This window comes from Sphaeramia orbicularis, chromosome 24 (assembly GCF_902148855.1).
Source record: "Sphaeramia orbicularis chromosome 24, fSphaOr1.1, whole genome shotgun sequence".
Classification (NCBI taxonomy): Eukaryota; Metazoa; Chordata; class Actinopteri; order Kurtiformes; family Apogonidae; genus Sphaeramia; species Sphaeramia orbicularis.
Window position 1 is genome coordinate 24,675,110 of NC_043979.1, and position 20,383 is coordinate 24,695,492.

Sequence of the window (20,383 nt, forward strand, 5' to 3'; positions counted from 1 at the left end):
CCTGAATATTTGAGGAACACTTGTGCAAGTTTCAGGAAGCGTGTGAAGGCAGTTATTGGGAAAGAAGGAGGACACATAGAATAAAAACATTTTCTATTATGTACATTTTCTTGTGGCAAATAAATTCTCATGACTTTCAATAAACTAATTGGTCATACACTGTCTTTCAATCCCTGCCTCAAAATATTGTAAATTTTGCTTCCCCACCCTGTATATATATATATATATATATATATATATATATATATATATATATATATATATATAAAGCAAATACGATGTTTTCTTCAGAAATGACTGTTAAAGCTTCTACATATTCATAGTCTTTTATGCTCAAAATGTATAAAATTAGGTAAAATAATTAAAGACTGAGATCCCATACACAGATATAATCAGCCTATATAGAAAAAGTCATTGTAGATGAGTGTGTGAGGCTGTCTTTAGAGATTCCGTTCATTCTCCCTCAGTAGTGAGACCCATTAGACAGGCCTGATGGATGCACCGCTCTCACAGTTTCCATTCACAGTCTCTTGTGGGGCATGTGACATACATAATTGGTGTCATTCTGATTGACTGCATAACACCACGGAGAGGGATGCAGTGTTACTATGAAGGTCCTTCTCTAAAGCAAGAACACACTACCTGCATGTAATACTCCTTCATATATTTGGATGCTTTCTTGATCATTAAAACAAATTAAATAAAGCTTTTAATGACTCAATAGAAACTTCAGTCTCTTCACTCTCAATGTCTTTCATGTATTTCTATGCTGAGCTCTTGCAACTCGTTTTCCAATGCAGTTTTTCTGCAAATGGCAAATAAACTGATTCTGATTCAGTTGCAATGGAAAAAATGACACCAAAAACACCAAACAAAATTAATAAGAAAAAAATGCAAATGGAACAAAAATGATCTTGATTAGATTTCTTGAAATAAGACATTATATGTGAGCCTAATAACTTGAGGGAGGTCTTAAAGTTACCTCAGAAAACTCATTATTAGCTATATTTTTCTAGTGTTATTAACATTTGTATCTCACAATAAGCTTGTAATGCTCAGAAGTGGTAAGCCTATTTTCCCCCTCAATAGTAATATCTCTTTTTTAACCTACCATGTGATTTAAAGCATATTTAACTCATTTTAGTACTATAACTGCAGCCCATACTAAAGTCTATCACCTGAAATAAGATTAGAAATTGACATTTTGGGACAAAAACTCTTAGTGTTATCATTCTTGATTCGTGTTTGGTAGTGAGCTTTGCACCATAGTGATAATGCTTTTCCCTCTGGATCATGAGACAATATTTTCAATAAAGTGTAATAACTGTAAGGCAATAACATGTCCGCATTATCAGTCAGGATTTAATACAACTTTAACTTTGGTGAAAATAAGCAAAAGTTGAAAGTTTCAAGATGTGAAACTACACTTAATGCAGACAAAACACAAACAATAAACACAAGCTGCAGTAATAGCAGAAGGCTGAAGATTCCAACCATGTGGAAACTGTATTAAATTGGAAGAAAAGAGGAAGAAATATGATATATTGATCTAAACATTGCATGTTTGGACTCAAAACCTGCTTTCATGTCAACTAGTGAAATAATGATAAAAACAATGCTCAATATTTGCCCCAAACTTTCATAAAATTCTGCCTATGTTTGATTTAGTGAGATGAATTTAATCCTCAAATCTTGTGGAAAAGCAAAGAGTTTCTGAGGAAGCACCTGCTCGCTGGCACAGAGTTATTTCCACAGTAAACACTGGAAGAGTGAGGAACGTCATCCGGAGCACAATAATGAGGGGCTTTCCCTCAGCCATGTTTACCTCAGCGTAACTTGCCACTGGAACAGCTGCGTAGACTTAACACAAAACCCACTGCAGATGTGTCTTTTTACACAAGTAACATGACAGGTTTTTGTGCTTTTGGTGCATGAGAGTCACACACAGCTTTTACTGTCCAAGTAAAATCAAAGAAACCAAAAAATGATGGAAACTGTAAATACATTTTGCATCGAATTGCACATGTTTTTTTGCTAATTGTTACAATAACTAATTTTTATATATAAAGTCATGGAAAAAATTATTAGACCACCAAAAATCATCAAAAACAATGGTTATGCAATCAAGTACTAACTCCTGTTTGTATCATGTGACTGAAACAGACAGAAAAGAAAACACAGAATGCCTAAAAGCGTTGTTTTTGGCAGTACAATGACACAGCTATTGATGTTAGAACTTGGTTATTATCAAGAAAACATGGAAAATGGATAGATATAAGCTCTGAAATTAAACTCTTCTGAGCTAGTTGTCCAAACATATGTACCTTCAGTTGTACCAGGCATTAAAATGACCAAGAAATTGAAGAAAACAAGGGGTGATCTATATTTTTTTCCGCGACTGTACATTTTAGTTGCCACAACCTACTAGAATCCCTTCTACTGTACTGGTCTGATGGAGGAACTTGAGTAGGAAACATGAAGCTCTCTTAAAACTTATGGACATCCCAGAGGAACAGCAGAAGTGCCTGTTGAATATGTTGTGGAGTCCAATTGTTCCTTGTTTATTGACAATCACTTTGTCTTTTAAAGTAAATGCAGGAGCGAGACCTTCTTTCATTGAATGTGTGAGAGAGGATAGAAATGGTTCCCACACAGACAGGAAGTCAAAGAGGGGCCTCTTGTGATGCAAAGGGGAATCAAAATTGAGGAAAGAGAACATGTGTATGTGTAGATCACAATGTGTGTGTCAGTGTGTGAATCAAAGTTGTTATACCTTTACAATAAGCCTGGCTTTAAAGTAATGTCCGGCTTGGAATCACACAAACACAAACAAACACACACACTGATACAGAACACACACGAGGGCACACGTAATAGACAGTTATAGCCACATGCAGTGCACACTCACATAATTAACAGGAGCACTTTTTGGCACCATGTACGCTTTTGGCACAGAAATGACCAGGACTGCATATCTAAAGGAGACCCACGCTCCCTTTCTTTCCCACCGTTGTTCAGGTTATCCTGTGGGGCCACTTATGACCCTTCTGCAGGCAGGATGCAATGTCTGGGGACCCCAACAGAGCTGTACACAAGCATCCGCCAAGCCCTGGGAAGAAAACAAGGGCTGATGGAAAACCAAAAGAAGGGAGTATAAAGAGAAACAGCAGTTAGTAACCAGGACGCACTCAATAACACTCACCATGCACCTGCAGCCCGTGTGTGTGACACTGTGGATGTGTGTGTGTGTGGGTACGGTGTTGTTTCTTCAGAGAACTACAGCAAAGCACAGTCCCCACACACAGCACAGGTGGTCCAAACAAAAACCTGTGAAGTGTTGCCCAGAGAGTAATATCCCCACATTGCGTGTTGTATAAAGCCCCCCATAGGAAACAAACACTTCCGGTGCTGTAAGATTTATTGTTCCCTGCACTTATAGGTTACAACATACTCTAAATGATTTCTTCCGAATAAGTTCTTTGAATCATTTCACATAGTAATTAATAGTGATCTGGCATGCAACTCAAGGACACATTGTTTTGTGTTTATTGTTTCCAAAACTGAAGAAGAGAGGTAAATTCCCTCTTCGATGCATTGTGTGGTGAGAAAAGGAAAGACCTGGTTAACTGTACTCTATAGTGTTTAAAAAAAAAAAAAAAACTAAAGCATTGTTGTACCTTGAAGGATTGACTGCACATCAGCTTTCAGTTTTCTCTCCAATGTGACAGACATTGTATCTGTATTCACATCCGCACACTGAATTATAACTACAAAACCCCCAAAGTTCAATGTTCTATTGAATCATTTCTGTACAGGAGGTCAATGTAGGGGTTAACTAATAATAGAGGAAGTTTAGAAATGAAATGAACCTACTTAACACAGGTACTGGTTTGGAACATGAGGCTGTCTATGCCCTCTAGTGTCCAGATGGTGAATAGCAGCAGCAGGACTGAAACCTGGAAATGAAAAAGCTTGTACAATTTCAAGAAGTTATTCATTCTTTCATTTTCTGAACCAGCTTTATCCTCACTAGGGTCACGGGGTCGCTGGAGCTTGAAGTTAATATTATTATTATTATTATTATTATTATTATTATTATTATTATTATTAATAATAATAACAATAATAATAATAATAATAATAATAATAATAATAATAATAATAATAATAATAATAAATTCATTTCTGATTAATTTCTATGTTGATCTTATGCACTCATTGTTGATTAGGTTTTATCTAAATTATATTCATAATTTGTCATATTTTATTTTCTATATTGCCAGGACAGGTACAACAATGAAGTGCATTATGATACATTTGCTCCCATAGTGTGGTTCACTTTCTGTTTTTATGTAGACTATGTGTGTTATTTTACTGTCTACACATACTTTTCTGCATTTGTTCAACATTTTGCCAAAGACAAATTTCCCCTTGGGGACAAGTATATTTGATGGATGGATTGGTTGATTGATTATTCCCACACAAAAAAAGATAAAATATATATGAAAGAACATTAAAGATGAGTTTATTGAATGAAATGTTCTAAACAGTTATAGAACATGTATTACAAAGCTCTTATATTGTATTCTGAAGCTTCAACTTTGCTCTCATTGTTCCATCATTTACCTCTATGGTAATGCTAGTTTCATGCATCAGTGCTATTCCTCAGTTTAAGGTTTTAAGACCACTTGGTCCACCTTGTGGCAAGAATGTGAACTGCTTCGCTGAAGTCGGAACTGAAGTTTGTTAAAGATAACTAGCTGAGATAAGCTATCCCCCACCTGAGGAAGTGAGAAATTCAGTACACCCTGGTGTCGCTGCCATGTCAGTTCTGTATTAACCCGTTAACCACATCTGGCCAACACCCGTCAGAAACAGACACATATAGATGTTGGCAGAAGTCAGCTGATATGCATGGCTATTAGCAACTTATAAAACAGGTCAGTTTATATCAAGTACAACTCATAAGATACTATTAATAGAAATCTAATGAAATCAAGGGTAAAACATACCCCAATATTATCTTGTTTTATTTGTATTGTGTTATTTTCAAAGTAAACTCCAATTTATTTACCAGCTGATGTTAAATCACTAAATGATCTCTGTATAGTTTGATAGTCAATCTGTCACAGGCAAAACACATAAACTATGACCACTGTGTATTTACAGTAAACCCACTGTGGTCCCCCATGGGAGGCCTTGATCTTCACTGTAAGAGAGGGGGGAAAAAAAGCAATGAGAGGGAGAGAGCAAACCAACAGAGAGAGAGAGAGAGTTTCAGAAACGAAATAGGCCAGTAAGAGTGACACACTGATAAGCACTGAGTTTTCAAAAAGGAAACCGAAGACATTTTGACTGTTGAAGACACAAGTCTGGCTGACAAGACCAAGGTATGTATAAGCTGTATGTTTCACTCACTTTGTAGAATACTTGAAGAAATGCAAACAATTAGAGTAAACCGTGTCACATGTGTAATTTAGTAGAACAAGGTAAGATTACACATGCTATCCAAAATATATTTAATAGAAATGTATAAATTTAGGAGAAAAAGCTATTGATTAGGCCAAAATATAAATTTTATAATATATGTTGAATGATGAAGGCTGCATAGAATATTAAAAAATGTAATTTTTGGTTGGGTTGACATAAAATAATTTTCTTTATGCTATGTTATTTTCTTCATGTGGGATCAAAAAGTGGGTGTGTGCATAAGAATATACTTTATACAATGTGAGTATTGATTAGAGACAGAACTTTTTTAGTGGTCCAGTAAACTTATTTTTGGTTTTTAATGCCATCATCATGTTTTATTTATGATGTTATGAGATATTTTACCTTCCGCTGTTTAAGTTGTAGTTTTACCACAAGTCAGTCAATGAACAGCGAACCAAATAATAACTAAATGACAGTTTGAATTCCAAAACTTCTAAAATCGACAGCTATAACACTGTTTCTGTTCTTGTCATGTTATTTAGCTTCAGCTTTGTAACTCAGTGTTAAATATTAAATTAAATAAATATTAAATATTCAGTAACGGTGATATGGTTGACATTTGCTCTTAAAACTAGTATTGTGGATAAATGACGCACTCATGACTTTGTCACTAAGGAAAATACTTAGAGTTCTCTGTATATGTCTGAATTAAACTCATAGTAGTTATTTTTAGCACTAGTGTATTTTTTCTCTCTTTATTTCTGGCAGTGTTGTTTGGCTTCATCGTAAGCTGAGCATGCAGATGACACGGCATAAAGTTATAAAAAATATTTTCAGCTTCCTATTTTCAGTGATAGTTTACTTGCACTGATAACCAAGACTTAAAACTAGAGAAACCCTCTCTATATATTTAGTAATTGTGATAAAGTGCAATTCATTTTCAGCCCCGAGCATGAACTCACAGACCAGGTCCTGCTGTAGGAGGAGCGGAGACTGAAGAAAGCAATAAAGCTCATCTTCTTTATCAGGTAAGAGAAGAAAATCGTAAACTTACTGCACAGAAAAATGGGCAACAACAGTAATAATACAGAGCCAGGCCTGAAAAAACATGGAATATTTCTGTTGGGATGCCTTTAGCTTTGATTACAGGACACATTCATGAACCTTATCAGAATAGATAATCAGATTTATTTATTTCTATCCATAGTTACACAATTTTTTTTTGCCAAAATCTTGTATTGATGGTGGTAGAGTCTGACCATTTTAAAGTCTCCTTGAACACATCCCAAAAATAGTCAATGTGGTTCAGGTCTGGACTCTGTGGAGGCCAGTCCATGTGTAAAAATGATGTTTCCTGCTCCTGAATCACTCTTTTGCAATTTGGTACTGATAAATACTAGTATTGTCCGTTCTTTATGTTACACAACTGATGGTTGTTTAAGAAATGAGAAGCTACTCACTGCATCAGTTAGGGTTAAAGAAGTTGTCGGGGCTGAAAAGGATCTATTTTCTTCGGTAAATCCAGATGGACTTTGTTTGGCTGTGTATATTAAGTAAATAATCTGACACTTGTATATGTAGAATGTGCTGTAAATATTGTCCATACATATTATTATTTTCTTATTTCTTGTTTCATGTTCTGTTATGTTTTGTGTTTTTAGTTGCTGCTGTGGTATGATGACAATTTCCTTAAAGGGATCAGTAAAGTATACTTATCAATCTGTCTTTCATCAAATTATTAAATAATTGTATTGTACTTTAGGATGGGCTGCACCTGCAGTGGCCCGAAGCAAGTAAAAGACGGCAGTTTCTACAAAGCCACACACAAATCACAGGCCTCACATTCTTCAAATCACACGGTAAGTCGACTAAAGATGAAAAGCACTGCAGCGTTGAAGCACATTGTGTTTTCAGTTCAGAATAATTACTTGTTATATATTGCCTCTTTATTTTAATGACCTGCTGTGCACCTCGAATATTAAAATGTATATGTTTTTTTCTGTACTCTAGGGACATGGTGGAAACACATATTCGGAAAATGGTAATTACGGAACATCACACATGGAACAACTTTTCTTTTGAAAAATAGCAAGGTTTTGTTTATGCAGCCAACTGCTGCCACGCAATCAGACATTGTTAGCGGTAAGAGGCGGCAACATTTAGCGATTAAAATCTTTGTTGGATTTCCTCTATGCTCTTCTGGGGACAAGATAAGATAATTTAAGAAAGGGCTTCTTTTGAAAGTCGGATACAGTTTCCAAACTACAGAATGCTCCTTCAAGCTTTTGTAATGCTTTACTTTGACTTTGTTTGCTAGAACCAAATAGTTTCACTGTGTTAAGAGGAGGGAAATGACGAAATAAGAGGCACCCCTAAAATAGACTTACTGACACGACTGAGATCACTTCATTTAATAACGGTTTACTCTTTTTATTTGTCCATAGATGACACTGTGTATGTGGCACAACATGATTTCAAAGGAACCAACGACAGTGATCTACCTTTCATAAAGGGAGAGAAACTTAAAGTTTTACAAGAGTAAGTGCCATTCATCCAATTATTGTTGTACCAACGTCATCAACAGAAACATAGTACTGGTAATCAGTGTTGGGAGTAACACATTACAAAAGTAATGCATTACAGTAACAGGTTACTTTTTACTGTAACGTAGTAGTGTAAGGCATTACGAATCAATTTTGAATAATATTTTACTCTGTACATGTTCAGTAGTGCTCGCATTACAACACACTTTTTTAGCCCATACTTTAATTGCTCAAATGAAAAAACAAACAAACAAACAAACAAACAAACAAACAAACAAACAAACAAATAAACAAAACAGCAAGACCATGAGACCATAAGGAATCAAGAATATGTTCAGCCAATGGATGAAGATGGCAGAAGACAGTACATTGGCCACATGGACATATGCTCGTAACTAACCTAAACTAAGGAGAGTCAGAGCACTGACTGAGCAGCCTGTGATGGCGAAAAGAGAAAGAGAAGCGCTGTGTGGAGCTTATTCACTGCAGCTGACAGGGAAACTGCCACATGTGATGTGTGCAATAAAGGTATTCACCACTGTGGTAATGCCACAAATTTTAAAATGGGAATTATTTTATTATTTTCATACTGATAAATTGTTTTATATTGTAGTTAGTTCTTAAAAATGTTTATTTGCCTAAAATTTTTGTCCTGTGTTTTATCATAATCATAACACTGGTCTACAATTTTTTAGAAATGATTTGCTTCAGAGATTAAATGTGCTAAATGTTATGTATTTTAATAAGATTAATTGGAAAATAAATGACAAAAGTGCTGGTCTGCTGATATTTTCAAGGTATATGATTAAGTGTTATTACACACATATATATTGGTTTATATACATTTATAATATAGTTTTATAAATCTTCCACTAAATAGAACCTGTAAAGTGAATGTATTCTAATGTGCAGACAGTGTTTGGAAGTAGATCTTGTAGCTCTGAGACAAATGTTCCTTTTGAGTCAAACCCATTCTCTCGTTAATTCTTAAATTTCACATTTTGACCCAAGGCTGTATCTTGGAAAGTTCAGCCAACCAGCATTTTTTACTTGATTTTTCTTTATCAGTGACTCTCATGTGGTAAAATTTCATTACTTTTATTCTGGAAGCATTTTCCTTGTAGACCAGTGTAATCAACTAACTAAAGGCAAAATCACAAAATTATTCAATGATCATGACATTTCAAGTAAAAGGTATTGGTACTGGTATCGGCGATACTAGCCCTGTATTTACTTGGTATCGGATTGATACCAAAATTCCCAGTATTGCCCAGTCTTACCGTCCACATGTACTTCAGGGTGTCTCAAGGCTCTCCTATCTCTTATATTGTATTCTTGGGTTCTATTGCGCGCATGCCATTTATGACAATGAGAGTCTTTATGTAAGTCAAAAGTAACACAGGAATCATGTAATGCATTACAGTTCTTATTCAGTAATATTGTAAGGTGAGGAATAACTTTTAAATAACAGTAACAAGCAATCTGTAATGTTTTACATTTGCACATCACTGCTGTTGATGGTCACATATTCTGATTCTGCACTGTTTGTGTGTAGAAATGGAGAATGGTGGCTGGCGAGGTCATTGTCAACAGGACAGGAGGGCTTCATACCGAGTAATTATGTATCCAGAACAGAAGCATTTGAAATGGAAAAGTAAGATACAGCTTCTCAGATGATACAGCAAATGATGACATTGAAAACAGAAATAATAACCTCTGCCATGACGTGTTCACCGTTCACTGTCTTACAGATGGTTTTTCAAAGACTTGAGTAGGAGAGAGACTGAACGACTGCTTTTAGCTCCTGGAAACAAAGCAGGCAGCTTTCTGGTTCGAGAGAGTGAGACCAGTCAAGGTGAATAATACCACTTTTTTCGTTGTAATCTTTGTACAGATTGAAGACTTCTGTGGCACTGCATTAAGCATAGGCCAGTATGTAAACATGGCTAATGTCAATGCTGCTACCTGTACGTTCTGTTATCTCTCTTCAGGGTCCTTCTCGCTATCAGTGAGAGATTTTGTGCCCGAACAAGGAGATGTGGTCAAACACTATAAGATCCGCTGTCTGGACAAAGGTGGCTACTACATCTCCCCTTCCAACACGTTCCAGTCACTGCAGGAGCTGGTTAAATACTACACTCGTGAGTATAAATAAAACTCCAAAGGGTTTGACATTTATAGGCCCTGCAACCATAATCATATTGAAGTACATAATTATGTGTTGATCTACACTCAGATTCAATATGCTGCTGTGAATTATGTTTCAATTTAAAGTCAGACCCTTCTCATGCACTGTTCACTTCCTGTATGAGAAATGTGATACTCTTCCCACCTCTGTAACTAAACCACAAGATAAGAAGGTCAAATCTGTAGAATGCCTGCCAGCACACGGCACGCTTTGAGAAAGATGTACACAGAAGCATATGCAAATTAGTTTTCAGAGTTATTTAAGGTGAAAAAATTGAGTAGAACCGTGTTATTTTAGTATCTAAGTTTAAAACAAAGCTGGGAAAAGGATTTCTTGTAATGTTAATATGTGTTATATCTTGATGCAGGTAAAGCTGATGGTTTGTGTCAGCGGCTCAATGCTCCCTGTAAACCTATGGCACCTCAGCAGCAATGGGCACACGACGAATGGGAGATTCCCAGGGAGACTCTCAAAATGGTGAAGAAACTGGGGGCTGGGCAGTTTGGAGAAGTGTGGATGGGTGAGCTAGCAGTTGGAAACATTTTCTGAAACAAGACAAATCTGGTAAATCTGTGAGTAAAAGTTGACTGAGATAAGCATCCTGCCTTAATTCCTGCCATAGGTTATTATAAGAACACACAGAAGGTTGCTATTAAGACCTTAAAGGAAGGAACCATGGAGCCTGAGGCCTTCCTTCAGGAGGCCAACCTGATGAAGCAGCTGCAGCATGAGCGGCTGGTGCGCCTTCACGCCGTGGTCACCAGGGAACCCATTCTCATTGTCACCGAGTTCATGGTAAATGGTAAGACACCAGGAAAGAAAGACGACAGAGAAGATGAGGTTGATGATCTGGGAAGGGTGATTATGTGTGCTAAAAACTAGTCCTGTTACAAGTCTTTGCATGAACAACCTCTTTTTTAATGGTGAAGTGTGTGCAAGCATAGAAAGCAGTTAGAGTAAAAGAAAAGAAAGTAAAATCCGAAAGGCTGAGCACTAAATCAAGCCAGTGGGTTTATTCTAAAGAAGTCTATAGAGTATGTGTAAATCCATTATATGCTATGTATTAATCTATAAAGACCCAGTGTTACTTTTGTGGCAGCTCCCAAATGAACTTTTATCTATATTTAACCTTTTAAGTGGTTTATCACCATTTATTGTAATGTTATCTTCTGTATTTTGCGTTTTTTCAGTGTAAATCAAGCATTTTCCTGTATTTAATGTACTGACCACGTAGCTGTTCTTAAAAGCTCAGAGTAAAGTTGAGGGTTATTATATCAAAAACAGAGAAAACTGAAGAAAAAGTAACTTTTTCAGCAAATTGATCAATAACTGAACATTAAAACACCCATCTGTAACCACGGTCATAGATCCAACTCCATGGGTTTTACTGTTGAATCAGTGTTGTAGAAGATGACGGTGTTTGCATGTTCACAACGGAGCCTCTGAACGTCCAAATGGGTCATATCTGATGACCATGAAAAGACGACAAACTGCATTTTAAAGCAATTATTTACATGTATTGATAGAATTAGTGGATTAACAGGTATTAAATATTTTGGAACAGTAGATGGTTTTGGTTGACGGTGGATGTTTGGGTCTTTATGTGTTAAATCAGTCATAATATTTATAGAAAGCTTTTATTGTGTGGTATGTGTATAAAATTTATGTTCATTATTCAGATCCTTAAATACTACACTGAAAATAGTCCACTAGTATGAGAACAGGTGCTTCATTCAAAACTTCAGTTCACAGAGCAAAGTGTACCTAAGATAATACACTGTTGCCCATAAAATTGGAATCATTTTGTTTTCAGACATATTCTTCTTTTTATTCCTATTCATACACATTAGTAATCACCTTTGACACAGTTATTAGCTACTGAGTCCCAGTTACACTATCTATCAAAAATAAATCACATTTTCGCAATCATTTTACGAGAAGACAGAAAAATATTTTATTCCAATTTTACAGGCAGCAGTGTAAGTGTGGTTCAATACTTTGTTGTTGAATGTTCTGTAAACATGTTAATAGGAACAAACATGAATTAGTATTACTGAAGTGTGTAATAGTGAAAGAAGAGTCGTCACTGTGCTTGTCTAATGGTCCTTGACAGTGTTTATAATGCTATTTGTGGATTCATATAACCGATGCATTACTGCGTTTGTAGAATTCTGCTGCTGTAGATGTGTAAGGTTGGGCTAATTTTAACTACTTGAGAATGTAAACCACAGCAACAACTTATATTCTTTAAGATGGTGAAATGTTTGTAGCGTTTCTGTCTTGTGAGAACATGCACGTACGCTAAGTTAACTTCTCAGAAAAATACATAAAATGGAAATACTAGTCACCTCAAATCTGCACATCAGTAAACTGCTAACATCTCTCTACAGTCATTTGTGGCAGTAAAAGCAGTGACTGCATCCATTACATGCTTTTTTCCTCCTTTTTAAAAAAAAAAAAAAATCTTTATTTATAGAGTTTTTTAAGATTTATAGAACTTTTCAACATTTAACAAATATAACACTTATAATTTTAAGTAATGTGTTCATAATACAAATATGAACAAGACAGTCAAGACAGTGCATTCTGGTACATTTAAGCAAAGTAAGTAAGTAAGTTAAATAAATAAACTAGAAGCACTCGGAGAGCGCAGACCTCCGCCAAGGCTGATCAGTGGGCCCCCCCGTGGGCCCCCCCCACCCCCGATCACCCCCAAAAGTTAATCATTTCTTCCTTATCCCATTTCCAACAAACCCTGAAAATTTCATCAAAATCTGTCCATAACTTTTTGAGTTATGTTGCACACTAACGGACAGACAAACAAACAGACAGACAAACAAACCCTGGCAAAAACATAACCTCCTTGGCGGAGGTAATAAATAAATAAATAAATAAATAAATAAATAAATAAATAAATAAATAAATAAGCAAGCAAGCAAGCAAACAAACAGGTCAATCACAATATAAACAACTAAAATGTATTTACAGTTCCAGGCTAGGTAACGTATTCACATAGTGTAAAACAGACTCCTATATTTTGTTAAATTTGTTGACAGAGTTATTTAGGGTGCATGCAATTTTTTCCAACTTTATATTAAGCATGATGTTTCTGATTTATTGATTATGTGTTGGAGGTGATGAGTCCTTCCATTTGTAAAGAATAGTACGCCTAGCTAGTAAAGATGAGAAGGCCACAACTTTTTGTAGGTTAGCTGGAGGGATTGAGTCATCTGTGCATGAAGTGATACCAAAAATAGCAGTAAGGGGAGATACAATACCCATATACTCTGGAAATGAAATCAAAGAAAGAGTTCCAGAGAGGGATAAGCTTGGAGCAGGATCATAACATGTGGTATATTGTTGCTGGGGTCTTACATGCTGTTTTTCATAGCATGCAACCCCACCAAGGTTATTATCGTTAACGAAAACGAACGAAATGACGAAAACTAAAATTGAAATAACATTTTCGTTAACTGAAATAAATAAAAACTCTAATTAAAAGAAAAAAAAACGATAACTAACTGAAACTGTATTGTGAGCTTACAAAACTAACTTAAACGTATAAAAATTATGGATACAATTCCCTTCGTTTTCGTCTTTGTCAATGTCGGATTGATATGAAATTAATTTATTTGGCTCCAGCAGTTTGAGCTGGTGACACCATAGGACACTTCACAGTCTGTCATGTCTGGTCACTGGTGGTTTCCAGTCGTCTTCTGGTCCCCACTCTACCTGGAACATACAGACTAAAGCTGGGACACAGCAGCACAGTCCTGTCTGGGGTTTACTGTAGTGATACATGGGTCAGGTTTTTTTTTTTTTTTGGCGTACCGTGTGTGTGCGCGTGAGTGACAGAGACAGAGCAGAGCTAAATGACAGTCAGTGTTGAACTAGCATCCAGGTTAAAACTGGAGAGTTTATCACCATGAAAAGGCCTTCCAAGCCCTGAACTGCACAGTTTAGAAGAGGAGAAAAGAGGATGATGAAAACTAATCCAATTACAGAGGTATGGAACCTGTTAGAATGGTAAAAAACGTTTGATGGTACTAGCTACAGCTAGCTGAACTGAACTGAAGCAAAGTTGGCTAATAATGGAACTGGAGATGATTAAGAGATGAGAGATCTGCTAAGGTGTGGTTTACTGATGAGGAACTGGGTTATATATGTTTATAAGTGGTTTATATATGTTTCTATCTGCTTTAACTGCTGGTTAGCTGGTTAATATATGTTTCTATCTGCTTTAACTGCTGGTTAGCTGGTTAATATATGTTTCTATCTGCTTTAACTGCTGGTTAGCTGGTTAATATATGTTTCTATCTGCTTTAACTGCTGGTTAGCTGGTTTATATATGTTTCTATCTGCTTTAACTGCTGGTTAGCTGGTTTATATATGTTTCTATCTGCTTTAACTGCTGGCTGCTTTGTGCATCTCCTCTCATGCTTTGCACATCTTCGCATTGTTTCACGTAAGTGACGTTGTGTATGGATTGCACCCCACCTCAACCTGCTATAGGGAATTTATACATTGTACGGTACATTGTGTCTCTGCTCAGTCCATGAGCCGCCCTAACCCGACCCCCAAATACAGTGTCCAGGGTAACCCATATCCGCGCCTCACTAACTTCTTTGAATAGGATGATGAGGAAGATAAAATATATGAAATAACTAAAACTAATACTAAAACTAAACTAAACTAAACTAAAACTAAGCATTCAGAAAAAAACGATAACTAATAAAAACTAACAAACCTGCTCTAAAAACTAATTAAAACTAACTGAATAAGAGAAAAAAAAAGTCAAAACTAATTAAAACTAAACTATAATTAAAAATCCAAAACTATTATAACCTTGAACCCCACAACTGCAACAGCGTCACAGAAATTTGTCATCTGAGTAGCTACAGTATTGCTTTGTATATTAGCGGAAGCTGTGTTTTAAAGCGTCTTCTTTTTTTAAGTTATAATTCTGTGACTTTGTTCTTGTCTCACTTGCAGGATGCCTTTTGGACTTTCTAAAAACAGACGAAGGGAAAAAGTTAAGGCTGAATAAACTGATAGACATGTCAGCGCAGGTGGGGATCTTTACTTTTTAGAATACAAACACACCATCAAACAATATGATGTTTTTCCATCTTGTCATGTTTTGTGATATTTTAAGGTATTTTGAACCCAACTCCTAGGAAATTACTTAAACACACCAACCTCTATTTGCTAATCAGTGCTTCTATGATTGTGATTATAGCTTTTGCAGTTCAATTTTGACGTCACCTGTCGGCAATAAACACTAACTTCACCATTCACCTCACATTCTGTTTATATGGCACCTACTCTATAGTTCCACTGTCTATTGTACTATATTCAGATACCAGTCTCAATCTGAGTACATATGGAAACTGTCAACAGTAGTTGTGTGGTTTCTGTGGCGGGGTTTTTGCTTCTCAGACTTGAAAGCCTCACCCTACGTCAATTATTAACATCCGGACAGGAAATCATGCTATTTTTCCATCCACACTAACAGTGAGCTCCCCCAGAACTCTTTTTGCCCCTCCAAAAAAAGACATTTCACTTCCTGAAAGTTGGCACATCCTGTTAAACTTTTCATACACACAAATTCACACATGCTGCATACACCCTGTGTCTTATACTGACACCATACACTGACCACAGGAAGCATGAGCTTAATCTTAGTTAATTAATCCTAGTAAATATAGATTCTGTAGCTTGATTATGCAGTAAGATATTCATATAAAGTGAATAGACTGATGAGTTAAGACTAACAGCAAAAGCCTTAGGCCGCCTTTAGTTTTGCTGTTTTTGCAGGGTTGAAATGAGCATATGTATTTATTCCTTGTTGTCTTTTCTTCACATATAACAAGAACATAGAGGAAATATGTATTGCACCCTGAAAAAACACACAAAAAAACTGAACTAAATGTGTTCTAAAGGGTAAAGTCATTATTTAATGTGACCCCTGACCCCATGATAAGAAGCAGCACAAACAGTTAGAAACATCTGACATATGTTGAATGAAACTTTGTATAAAACATCAGAAAATTAATGCAATAAATCTCATATTGTCTGAACAAAAGGGTTAGAGACATGTTATGTGCAAACAGAGGTCACACTAAATACTACCACTTTGGTTTATAGAAGCTGTTGTTTTTACCTCCGCCAAGAGATATTGGGATCACTTTGCTTTGTGTGTTTGCGTGTTTGTTTGTTTGTTAGCAAGATAACTCAAAAAGTTATGGACGGATTTTCATGAAACTTTCAGGAAATGTTGATAACTGGCACAAGGAACAAATGATTAAATTTTGGTGGTGATGGTTGGGGGGTGGGGGCAGATCTGTCTTGGCGGAGGTCTGCGGTCTCTGAGTGCTTTTCTTGTTCCTTTTCCATTTCCTTTCCTTTTTTTTCATACTTTCCATATATCCATATATTTAATACAGAGACTGAGAAATGCATATTTATGATCATTATAACTTTACTAAACCAGTAAGCCTAATGTTGGAATATGACTTTTGCACAGTACTGTACATTTTCTGATCTCATTATTTCTCTAAACTTGTCTCTCTTAATGACAGATAGCTGAAGGTATGGCGTACATCGAGAGGAAAAACTACATCCATCGAGACCTGCGTGCAGCCAACATACTGGTCAATGAGACCCTTCACTGCAAGATAGCAGACTTCGGCCTGGCACGGATCATCGAGTCAGAATACACAGCCCATGAAGGTGCAGTGGACAGGATAAATGTGTCTAATAATACACAACAAATACAGTCAGGGTTAAAGACAGAATTGTACTCCAGACACATGTGTGTGTCTATATGTTAGATTCCTATTTTTTCCACATTGGATTCATTGAGCCCTGTTATAAAGGCCTGGTGTGTATTTTTGAGGGGATTTAAAAAAAATTAAAAAGTCCATATGCCATCATGTTTTCACTATAGCCTATAAGATAGCTCCTCCTTTTGTTTGTTTTACAGCAGGTATTCTCCAGGGTTGAGGTGCATTACTATCACATACTAAAAGTTTGGACCAGTGTTAATACCCCAGAATAGACAAAAGGAACTCAGACACTAACAATATGTGAGCAGTTTTTGCAGCAACTGCATCAGAGGGAGGGGAGGGGAAATGGTTGCAAGCTTTACCACTAGAACAATAAGGGGCTGCATTTAACCACGCTTTCACTACAAAAGCATGTAACAATATGCATCGACATCTCTCAGCTCATGAACATGACTAAAAATAAGTTTATTAATCATCTAATGAATTAAAATATAGTATATACCTACCTAGAACATATATTATTATTCTGATTATATGATTATTTTTACACAGTTAGGTGTCTGGCAATGTAAACATTTCATGAGCTACAGTGAAGTTAGGTTTCAGCTCTGTTTGACTCTCAGAATAAGTAAACAGTAATTTTGTCTGTTATGGGTATTTCCACTGCATCAGCATTAGTATCTACAGGTGATGCATCACAAATCAAAATTGTGACATAAAAATTCATTAGAGAAACAATTTCAACATAGAATGTTTGATTAAAATACATTGAAACATGATATGAAAACATAGATGCAAGATTCCCACAGATTAATGAGACTCAATGTAACAAAATCTTAGGTCCTGATATAGACAGGGGTTCATAACTGACACATATATGTACTGTATTTGTCACCGTATCATATCATATAACAGAATTTCCAAGAATCAATCATTCACACACATTTACACACATGTACTCGCCTACATTTTCTCAGTGTGACAGACAGTAATGCAGTTTTTCTCTGTTTCTTCTCATCTTTTTTCCAATTATTAGGTGCTAAATTTCCCATTAAATGGACGGCTCCAGAGGCCATCAATTTTGGCACATTCAGCATCAAGTCAGATGTCTGGTCCTTCGGGATCCTCTTGACGGAAATTGTCACCTATGGAAGGATACCTTACCCAGGTATGAGAAGTATGAACCACAGTACAAGAAGAACCATCACTATAGATAATACTAATATACACTATATATAGTGTTACAACACATCAGGAAAACATGAGTAAAGCTGTTTTTTTTTCTAAATAAATAATAAAGCCCATTCCTTAGTGATGTATCAACATTTATTATCATGTTACCTTGTGCATTTCACATTTTTTCTCTCAAAATCAGGCATCTTCTATTTAATTTTCTGATCATATAGATGTTCATAAAAGCTCAGACGAAATTCAAAGGCCATTATGTAAAAACACAGAAAACTGAAGAATAAGTGATTTTTTTTTTTTCAGCTAAATATATCATTAACTCAATGGAAAAAGAAGGGTCCGTTGTCAATCATCAACTGTTGTCATTTGTCAAACTACATGGATTTTATTATGAATCACTGTTGTAGATGTTGATGGTGTTTCCGTGTTCAGTACAGAGCCCCAAACATCCAAATGGGTCAAATCTGATGACGATAAAAAGTTGAGAAACTGCATTTTACCTAAATTATTTAAATGGACAGATAGAATTAGTGGTTCAACAATTATTTTTACCTCCGCCAAGGAGGTTATGTTTTTGCCAGGGTTTGTTTGTTTGTTTGTTTGTCTGTTTGTTTGTTTGTCTGTCCATTAGTGTGCAACATAACTCAAAAATTTATGGACAGATTTGGATGAAATTTTCAGGGTTTGTTGGAAATGGGATAAGGAAGAAATGATTAAATTTTGGTGGTGATCGGGGGTAGGGGGGGCCCATGGGGGGGGGGGGGGGGGGGCACTGATTGTTAGTGTGCAACATAACTCAAAAAGTTATGGACAGATTTGGATGAAATTTTCAGGGTTTGTTGGAAATGGGATGAGGAAGAAATGATTACATTTTGGTGGTGATCGGGGGTGGGGGGGGCACTGATCAGCCTTGGCGGAGGTCTGCGCTCTCCGAGTGCTTCTAGTTTTTATATAGTTTGTTTTTTACTGACATTCAATATCAGACATTTACATCCGGTACATCATATGTACATCTATCATACATCTGTTGTCTGCTCTAAATGCCAAAATAATATTTTGTTTTATGTCCAAACACTGAAAAGAAAGACAGATAACCAAAAAAAAAACCCCAAAAAAACAAATTATGTACAAGTGGGAGCGATCTTTTCCATAAAACACAATCACTGATTAGATCAGATGCTTTTCAGTCTTTGAGGGTTGAAATCTCACTCTGGATATGTTTTTTTTTTCAATCAGGCATGACAAACCCAGAGGTGATCAGGAATCTGGATCGGGCGTACAGGATGCCACGTCCAGAAGGCTGTCCTGATGAACTCTACGAAATCATGTCAATGTGCTGGAAACAGAAACCTGAAGACCGACCCACTTTTGAATTTTTACAGAACACACTCAATGATTTCTTCATCGCCACAGAGGCACAATATGAGATGCAGCCTTGATTAAAGACATTTTCTGCTGATGAACAAGATCCTTCAAAGCATCCTGCAGAGTGAAATGAGACGTGAATGGATAGAGGATTAATCACACAGGTCTCTTTTTTGATTGATCCAACTCATTTTTTCATCACCTCAAATGGACTTTTTTTTTTTTTTTTTTTTTTAAATTGTGAATGTAAAATCTATTTAAAGTTTCTTCACTTTGTGCATCTGAAAGCACTTCAATACAGAGTTTATAAACTGAAGCTATGCCAATTTCAATGGCATTTTGTTCTCCTGTGCTTTGACGTCAAGGCTGATTCTCGGAATATGAAGAGAGAGAATTAAAATGGATATATGAAGAATGAATAGAAAAATATGGATATTCAAATGCATGCATCATGCTAAAAGTCAGTTGGATCAAGGGGAAAATCAACAAAGGTAAAGTAGCAGAGTAATCACATGTGTTGTACAGAAATATGCAGCCTGAGATTAAATGCACCATTATTTGCACTTTTTTAAAATTTCAGTCAATCCTTCAGATGTTGATGGACATGAAAACATGAGCTTTCTAAAGACAATTTACTCTTGCATACATGTTTTTAAATAAAACAATATTTACTTTATGCAGAATGGTTTGGGCTTATATTTTATGTGGCTTGTTCTGAATTCTTCATATGCAATCTAGAGCACAGTTTACTGACCATAGTTACTATATTTTATACTTTTTGCATATAATACTTAATACACTGTGGTGGTAGCAATTGGAGTGTATCTCAATAAAATATGAAATAGTATGTAACACAGTTAATAAAGGGGCAAAAACAA

General features: G+C 36.0%; 1 protein-coding gene across 1 annotated transcript; it reads left to right on the forward strand.

Annotated features, from left to right (window-relative positions):
• Positions 1–5,275: 5,275 nt before the first annotated feature.
• blk (BLK proto-oncogene, Src family tyrosine kinase) lies at positions 5,276–20,181 on the forward strand. The gene is made up of 14 exons (XM_030128685.1): positions 5,276–5,390; positions 6,378–6,461; positions 7,196–7,292; positions 7,444–7,474; positions 7,878–7,971; positions 9,532–9,630; positions 9,728–9,831; positions 9,968–10,117; positions 10,532–10,684; positions 10,787–10,966; positions 15,157–15,233; positions 16,746–16,896; positions 17,989–18,120; positions 19,377–20,181. The coding sequence occupies exons 3-14, from the start codon at positions 7,197–7,199 to the stop codon at positions 19,577–19,579; spliced, it is 1,470 nt and encodes a 489-aa protein (XP_029984545.1). The 5' UTR covers positions 5,276–5,390; positions 6,378–6,461; position 7,196; the 3' UTR covers positions 19,580–20,181.
• Positions 20,182–20,383: the final 202 nt, after the last annotated feature.